At 42.1% G+C, this 8,582-nt stretch overlaps 2 protein-coding genes across 2 annotated transcripts; one reads left to right on the forward strand and one right to left on the reverse strand.

Annotated features, from left to right (window-relative positions):
* Positions 1-352: 352 nt before the first annotated feature.
* MELLADRAFT_76394 (uncharacterized protein) lies at positions 353-1,814 on the forward strand (the record flags this gene model as incomplete). Its single annotated transcript, XM_007403741.1, has 3 exons — positions 353-717; positions 819-1,449; positions 1,531-1,814. The coding sequence occupies 3 exons, from the start codon at positions 369-371 to the stop codon at positions 1,664-1,666; spliced, it is 1,116 nt and encodes a 371-aa protein (XP_007403803.1).
* Positions 1,815-5,210: 3,396 nt separating this feature from the next.
* On the reverse strand, positions 5,211-6,932 carry MELLADRAFT_87180 (uncharacterized protein; the record flags this gene model as incomplete). The annotated part of the gene is made up of 7 exons (XM_007403820.1): positions 5,211-5,627; positions 5,703-5,707; positions 5,780-5,948; positions 6,024-6,282; positions 6,336-6,468; positions 6,569-6,780; positions 6,856-6,932. 7 exons carry the CDS (start codon positions 6,930-6,932, stop codon positions 5,211-5,213), a joined length of 1,272 nt encoding a protein of 423 aa, XP_007403882.1.
* Between the last annotated feature and the right edge of the window lie 1,650 nt (positions 6,933-8,582).

Raw genomic sequence — 8,582 nt, forward strand, 5'->3', positions numbered from 1 at the left:
AAGATACACATGATCAATAATATATTTAAGCAATTTGATTGCTCAGGACTCAGCAATCATGAAAGTGTGATTGTATGTACTTTGCCGTGAGGCTGAATGGTGCAAAATTTTGGAACAACAAAGATTCAAGCATACACAAAACATTTGGATTTGTTCGGATACATAATGCTTGTGATCATACAAAGTGAATAAGTCATGGTTTCAAATTCTGCCATGAATCGGTGCCCGTTGAATGAGGTTGCATTCTGAAGGCACTCATGTCACACATATTACACGATAATGTGACAGGCCGTGATCACAACTTTCGCTCTGGTCCACTTTCACATCGCATCAACAAAGTAAAGTGTTCTCATCAAAACGACCTTACAATGGAAATACTTCAAAAGCTGGAACTACCTTTAATCGGTGGTGCTTTCCTCGCTGCTGCTTCTAGCTCATTACTGTACGATTACGGTCGTGTACTAGGCTGCTCAGGCGCCATCCACTCACTTCTCAGTGGTACTTATCAATCCAATAAATTAGCTCTTGTTCTTGGCCTTACGTTTGGTGGTAGTGGTATCAGGATCGGTTTACCCTTCTTGGAAAAGTCTTTATCGAGGTCTTTTTTTGATACCTCTGTTCTATTACATGCAAACCATTGGCAAGTTCTGTCGATTCTTGGTCTTTCTGGTTTGCTGGTCGGCGCTGGATCAAAGATTGGTTCGGGCTGCACGTCTGGTATGTTACTGGTTTGAATTTATCTTGTCTTCAATTGCTTAATCCAAAATATCCATAACCTACCCACTCTTTGTTGACCGTGATGGGTCGCTCGATTGTAGGTCATATGTTATGCGGAATGGCTCGTGGTAGCAAACGTAGCTGGGCAGCCACTATGGTCTTCTTTCCTGTCGCTATCTTGACCCATCGAATCATCAAACCTTTCCTATACGCTCTATTGCCTCAAAGCCATTCCATCAATCATGTCGCTTTCGAATCCAAGCTCGCACCACTCGCGATCTTCCTTCTAGGATCTCCTTATCTTCTTTACCACCTACTTAAACTTACGGCATCATCCAAACGATTCGAATTTCTTCGTACTGCTCTCCTTGGTGCTACTTTCGCATCTGGTTTAGCACTTTCGGGAATGACTCGACCATCAGTTGTATTGGGCTTCTTCGACTTTTTCTTACCATTTTGGGATCCTAGTCTATTGGGAGTTGCTCTCGCAGGTCTAGGAACCAATATCTTAGTATATCTAGCCGTAGTGAAACCTAAAGTTATCAAATGGAACAGATTGAAAGAAGAAATTTCGAAAGCTGATGATTTGACAATTGAAGGCTTAAGACAATCATTCCTCGTTCATGCTCCAAACAGCTGTGTACAATCTGAATGGCAATTACCTGAACTCTCGAACACTACAATCGATCGTAAATTGATTTTAGGAAGTGCACTTTTTGGAATGGGATGGGGGTAGGTTTGATTGTGCTCTGTTTTTTTGTTCTTGTTTTATTGGTTATGACTGATATGAGATTTGATTTGGATGAGGAACAGATTGGCAGGAATTTGTCCAGGACCTGGTTTAGTTTCATTAGGTGCTTATCCACTTTCACTTGGGATTTGGAGTTGGATTGCGGGATTTCTAGTGGCTGGAAAACTTGCTTCAGTTGAATCACGACTTCGAATGTAAATCTTATTTCGGTTATTCTTGAATATGATTGATGGAGAGAGATTTGTATAGGTTTAGCATATGAATAAGAAAGTTTGAAGGTCTTTTGTATTTTGTGATTTGTTTGATATGAATTTTGGAAACTTCTTCATCATACCACGTATCATATAACGTATATGAGTGCGGTCTTGTTCAAATGAGGGATCTGAAACAGACACCCAGCTGGTGGGTGGGTCACAGCTACCAATTGAGGCCACATCTCGGTCTAGCAGTCGAGCAAATCTGCCATTCTGCGCCTCATCATAATGTCAAACTCCCATACTCCCTCTAGTACAGACTGCACTACTTTGCATCAGTAGTGAAAACCAGCCCAATACCCAGAAGTCATCATGAAGTAGTCAACTTTGCAAATCATAATCCGTGGTGGGCAATTGGTTTGGCGCTGGCATTTGCTACGTGTTTCTCCTTTCAAGCCTGCAACACCTTCTAGCACTGCCAGCATAGATGCCTCGGGTTGAGAAATCCGAGGCATCATCGGAGGCAAATCCTCGGACAGACCTTGTCCGAGGTTTTCGCCCGAGGTATTTTTTTGCCCTGGAAATAACCTCGGATCAAAACCTCGGGAAGCTTCTGTCCGAGGTTTTGCATCCGAGGATACCTCGGATTACAAAATCCGAGGTAAATATGTTGGCGGTGTAGCATGAGATATAGGTGTAATGCAGCTGAACTGTGGTCATCTAGACTGATCTTCATATTCTGAATGAGAGTTGTGAGTTTCCCTTGTTTATGGGCTTCATTGCATATATCTGAAGCTGGTGATCACATTGCCAAGTCAGCATCCTTATGTTTAGCTTTGTCCTCTGGATAACACTCTTAGCATATACCACACCACTGTCAGTCAAGAGACTGTCACTATTGAGCCATCAACTCCCCTAAATCTGCATACAACAGTCTGGCCTTATTGAATTTTTATGTACTTAACTGGATACATGGTGTTGATGAATGATTTGTTGAACAGTGGTTGATATAGACAGTACAAGTGTGATTCTTGACAATAGGGGCTTCAAACAAGGGCCTGAGAGAGTTGGGACTAGGATGGAGGAGTTTCTTGATGAATTGGTCAGCTGAAGCAAATACAGTAGCATGCATAAAGCATGAAAAAATCTCAAAACCAAAATGACCTGCTGGTCCGTGCCCTCTGCAAAGTTTGGCAAAACCGGACCGCAAAAACTCGCCAAACTTTGGAAAAACATGCCAGAGCAACCACCGGATTCTTCGCATGGGTTCACGAAGGATCCTCCCAAAAACTTCCACCCCCCACCTCCAATCCAGATCTCATTCCCCCATCCAACCACCTTGCTCCTATCCTCATCCATTATCAACTTTTTTGCTCAAATGGGTTATCAATCCTACTCAGCGGATATCAAACTGCTGGCTGTCAAGATGGCCATGGATGATGTTGATCTCAAGACGATCAACCTGACCCTTTGAGCATCGATCTCCGCCACTTCCCTTTGGCGCTGGAGAAAGCTCTACGATCAAACACGCAAGGTTATCCGTGATCCTAACCAATACCTGCCTCGTGGCCGACCCCATCGACTGTCAGATCAACATCTTGCCGTACTTAACAAATTGGTTACCAACTGCCCCTCCATTTACCTCGATGAATTGCAAAAACAGCTTGAATGAATAATTGGCATACCTGTCTCCCAATCAACCATTGGCCGCGAGTTGCACAACCGCTTAGGACTCTCTCATCTTATCACTTGGGGTGTTCATGCTGCGCAGTCAAAGGAGGCTCGAACTGCTTATATGCTAAGAGTTGGTCGCATTCCACCCGAGTATATGGTCTTTATTGGTAAGTTGTTTTTATTTAAATAGCTTCTATGTCACTTCTCATCCTCATCGTTTCTAATCTTGGTTCGTATCTTTTTTTCATTTGGAAGATGAGTCTGGAGTTGTCGGGCGTGACTCTCTTTGAATGAAGAGCTGGGCCCCGACAGGCTCTCGCACGGTTCGCCAGAAGCGCCACACCGAGCAAGACCACTACACAATTCTCCCTGCCGTATGTGAGCGAGGAATCATCGCAGGAAGTGTCGTCAAAGCCCTGTGGAAAGAACACATGTTGAACTATTCCTTGCACGCAAACTAGTGAGTTTTGTTCAATCATGGGCCCTATCTGGGTCTGATTTCAATAACATTAGACATGCTAATGGCAGTGTTATGTCTGCCATTGTAGCTTCCTCGTATGAACCCCTACCCCGTGGTTAACTTGGTCCTGGTGATGGACAACGCCCGCATACACCACGGAGGACGAATGAAGCAGATGTGCAAGGATGCTGGTGTTATTTTAGTTTATTTACCCGCGTATTCACCCAACATGAACCCAATCAAGAATGCCTTCCACAGCATGAAGGCACAGTTACGGCGAGAAGAGCTTTGGTTTGACGTCCCTGATAAGGGCGATTATCTTCTTTTAACAGCCGCAAAAGTTATGACCCAGAGTTTATTACAACCACTGATTGCTTTTAGTGGCTATTCCACCGCTCATTATTGGGAATGATATAATGAAGAAGCTGCGGAATAAGTCACAAAAGAAATCTCATCGCTTTGTTCATGTTGCTCTCGTTTTCTTTGTTATTTATGAGTGTCCAGAAAGTTTCCTTAAAATATGTCCTTCAGAATACGTCACCTATGTTTTGAAAAGCTTGTTTTGAAAAGCTTGTGTGCATGCTTTTTACCTAGTTTGTCATTTGGAACAACGTGATAAAACGTCTTTAACCATTATCATTGGGATTAATCAATTGCACTTTTTGAACTGTGAGCTTTGCAAAAGCCTGTCTTTCCAAGCAGCTCTTTTGAGATCCACTTGAAAATTGAACCGAATACTTGATTTGATATGAACCAAAAACAAATCGTGCTCATTTATAAACAAGTTGTGCTCATTTAAGCACGACTATTTTTGTCCTGGTTTTTTTGATCAACCTGTAAAGGCGGTTGTCTCAAGATTGCAATCTGTTTTGAGTATTTTTGTAAAGATTCAAAACAACGGGAGAATTCCAAACATTTTTGGTAAAATTGTGTAGATAAAAACCAATGAATTCCACAAACTCTCAAAAGTGGGGTTTGGATTCTTTCAAAAGACCTCAAATTTTGAAGTTGATCAAAGTGGCTCTGTGCAATTGTCAAAGATTCATGAGACAGTTCATTTATTCTTTCATAGGAGTGGGGATGGAAAAATTCAAAAGCACACATTTTAGCTATAGCTAGACAATAAACGTGAAGGCGTACATATCTTGATGGGATGGACATTGGTTATCATGATCATAAGAATAGAGAAACTTGTGAATGGGGAGATGCTGGACACAAGACAAACTTCAAATCCACACAAACATAAAATTTGCATCAACACAGAATAAAGAGAGCAAACTAGTCAAGAACAATCTTAGTCGATGATTCACATTTTGGCGTGGTCTCCGTGGGCTTCAGCTGAGGCATCACAAGCAGCTCAGCGAGTCATGAGCTCTTCTAACTTGTTGACTTGGTAAGTGTAGTATTTGCGAGGTCAAGTCATTAACTCCATCACCACCCCGTATGGAATACCCCAACTAGCAATGGTTTGGGCGCTCAGCATGGATGGGAATAAAAAACGATGAAAGCTGGTGATTGAATGTTTGAAGAAGATCTGCACATAATCATCAATCTTGAGGTAATCAATTTCGCACCAGGTCAAGTACTGTTGCAACGTTGAATGGACTTTGATGTGTCGTAAAGTTTTGAAATCAACGCGGACCGTGGAGGATTGCATTTCCACATAGCTGCCAAACTCGAACTCAGAGGGGCGACAGTCCTCTTCAACTTTGAGTCTTTTGACCACTGAAGGCGTGGCCGTGAGAGGAAGGCGCTTGACCGGCTTGACATCAATCCAGAAAAATTCTTCCAATTCCGTAGGTGGGTCATCGATAGTCACATCCTTCGTACCCTTGACCTATCACAAGGAGACAGATTAGCAATGTTACAAATGGAATATAAGAATAAAAGGAAATAGATGACGTACCAATTCTCAAGCCCACAGGATCAAATGGTGGAAGGTTAATTCCATCTTCAAGGTCAAGTCCTTTCTGTTAAAAATACGCCATCCTTCAGCCTTGTTGTTTTTCAATGAGCCATGATGCTCTTGTAACACAGTTAGCCAGCGTGATTGAGGATCCACCGGAGTCGCATGAGCAAGGTCCGAGGCAGTGGTGCCAACATTATTGAGGGTGTTCTGTGCTCGCAATTGGGCTTGATTTTTCGTGAGTTCCTGCAAAAATAAACCAGGGACGATTAGTCCAGCTAGAAGGGAGAGGTTGGAGGTGAAGAGAAAAGTGGATTTTACTAATAAATGTACGTCATTGGCCTCTTGAGCACTGCGTGCTGGGTTCTCCATCATGATGACAAACCCAGCGGTCTTGCATGGAGCCCCCACAACCGATTGAAAGAAAGAGGTGACATCAACATCATTCTTGATGAGACGGTCTTGGTTTTTGGCCCAGGTGTCGTGGGCAGTGATAAATGCAAGAATCTTGACTTGTTTCATTGCATCAGCAGTTTGGAGAATAGCTGTGTTGCCTTTGGTCGGGTCATTATCGATTTCACTGGCCAAGTCAAATAATCATGTTTTCAAGCAAGCTAAGGAGGTTTCACGGACATCAAATGGTTTTTTGGTCGCAGGTATGGGAATGGTAGAATAGACCGGCTTGGCATTCTTCTTAGCAGGACCCTTGCTGATATCCGTGCCTTTGAGCAGGCATAAGGAATACGCAACGGTGAGCTGTTGCGTACTAGGAACTCAAGCACCTATTCCAATCAAAACTATACACAAGAACAATTGGTCAACTTGTGAGGGTGACAAAATCACGGAGGGAAGGGAAACAAACAAACCTGGTTTTTTATCAGACACAGGCACACGAGGGAAGGTTGACGAGATGATTTCGATGTCAGAACTCGCTGCAGGGCTGAGTTCTCGTTTTTGTGTTATCTTCCCAGAAGCACAGAATGTATCACCAGGTGAAAATGCAAACCTCAAATTCCATAAGCAATCTGTCTCTGGGACAGGGGCGACAGCGGGAGCAGCCAAGGCACTATGTCTACCGCTAAGGTGAGAGGTCAAGTGCACGAGTGAGACTGATGAAGGATGTTCAGGACATCAAAGTGAAAAATGAGCTCACCTTCGAGTGCTAGGGTAAGGAAGCACGCCAATGGGGGTGTCATCCATGTTGATTTGAGCTTGGGAAAGGTTTTGCATAATGAGTCAAGAGTAAACAAACCAAAAGGGGTCAAGTGTAGGCTGAAAGGAGACGATTTGATAATGATCTGATTGAAACGACGGATGTGTGGTGCGATGGATTCCGGAAATGGGTTCGATCAAGGCTGGGAGGTCATTGATAATGATGAAAGGCCGAGTTGTGGTTGAAGTCATGGCCGGTAAGGTTGTTTGGAAGGGCGCTGAGGCTATCGAGCACTACTGCTCTAGTCGGAAACGGCTGTTGCTGGGTGAGGGTCGTGGTGTGAGATTTGGCACCACTTGGATTGTGAGGGTTGGGTGCTCTCTTGAGTACTCAAAGCTCACTAAATGGGCTAGTAGGGTCTTATGATTTATGTAAATAATATTATATTGCAATTATAAAGTATTTACAAAGAGTGTAGACTATAAATAAAGAGAGAAGGGGAAGGGTAAAGATGAGACACTATTTGTAGAATTGAAGGATGGATCCTAGTCCTTCCTTTAATCTTCAGGTTGACAGATTAAAGAGTGATTAAGGTTCACTAGACCAGTTGTTTTATGGTCACTAACCCTGGGTTGTTCTTATGGTCACCAACCTTGGGTTATTCTATGGTCACCAACCTGGGTTGTTCTATGGTCACCAACCTTGGGTTATTATATGGTCACCAACCTATGAGTGTTCTACTTGGGGAAAGTAGAGGATCCTGAGAAGGGTGAAGGGTATTACTTACTTTTAATCAGGGAACAGATTAAAGTAGTGAAGTTATCACTAGTCTTATATTTATAAGACTCTTGATAATTACTTCAATAGAACCTTTAATTGTTCTTAAAAGTATTGTGTAATAAAAGCTTAGTGGGAAATCTCTGAAGGCTGAGAGAGGAGGAGTTTATATACTCTTCTCTCCAAACCTAACTGTGGTGATATTTGTTAATATCACTACTGTGGTTTAGGGCTTAAATGGTAATATTAATTATGGTTATGATTAATGCTACATAATTACATATACATGTTATGTAATTATGTAGTATAAGCATTTTAACTCTTGACACTGAGTTATGAGGTGTAATTAATGTTTTATTACATATTACATATGATTTTACATGTACGTGTATATGTAGTTAGTGTTTATATGTGTTTTATTACATGTTACATGTGTTTTATAAGCTGTATGTACATGTAATAAGTTTTGTAAGTTACAATCTATCTATTACAAGTTAGTTTTGGGTACATGTATATGTACTCAGGGCTGACATTCCCCACCCTCAAAGGAGGTCATTACTTCTTTTCAGAAGGTTTATGAGCTCTTCTTTGGGCTCTGAACTCTCGCAAGGTTGTTCTGTTATTAGGGACTTTGTCTGCTGCTAGCCATTCATCTTCGTCTGCACTCCTATTCTTGTATCTCACAAGATAGAGTGTAGTAGATTTACCGTTAACTTGTGTATCTCTTTGTTTTATTATATGTGAAAAAATCTTTTCTCCGTCAGTCTCAAACCTGATAGGAGTTTTCTTGGGTATTTCCCTGTCAGGAAATTTGCTCTTGTCAGAAGCGTGAAACTTCTTTATTAATGAGATTGGAAATACTGGATGCTTTCTCCCAAATTCCTCTGTCAATGCTACTTCTACTGCATTGCTTCCATGGAATTTTAGTATTACAAATGGTCCAACAAACT

The sequence above is a fragment of the Melampsora larici-populina genome (genome assembly GCF_000204055.1).
Source record: "Melampsora larici-populina 98AG31 unplaced genomic scaffold MELLAscaffold_1, whole genome shotgun sequence".
Lineage (NCBI taxonomy): Eukaryota > Fungi > Basidiomycota > Pucciniomycetes > Pucciniales > Melampsoraceae > Melampsora > Melampsora laricis-populina.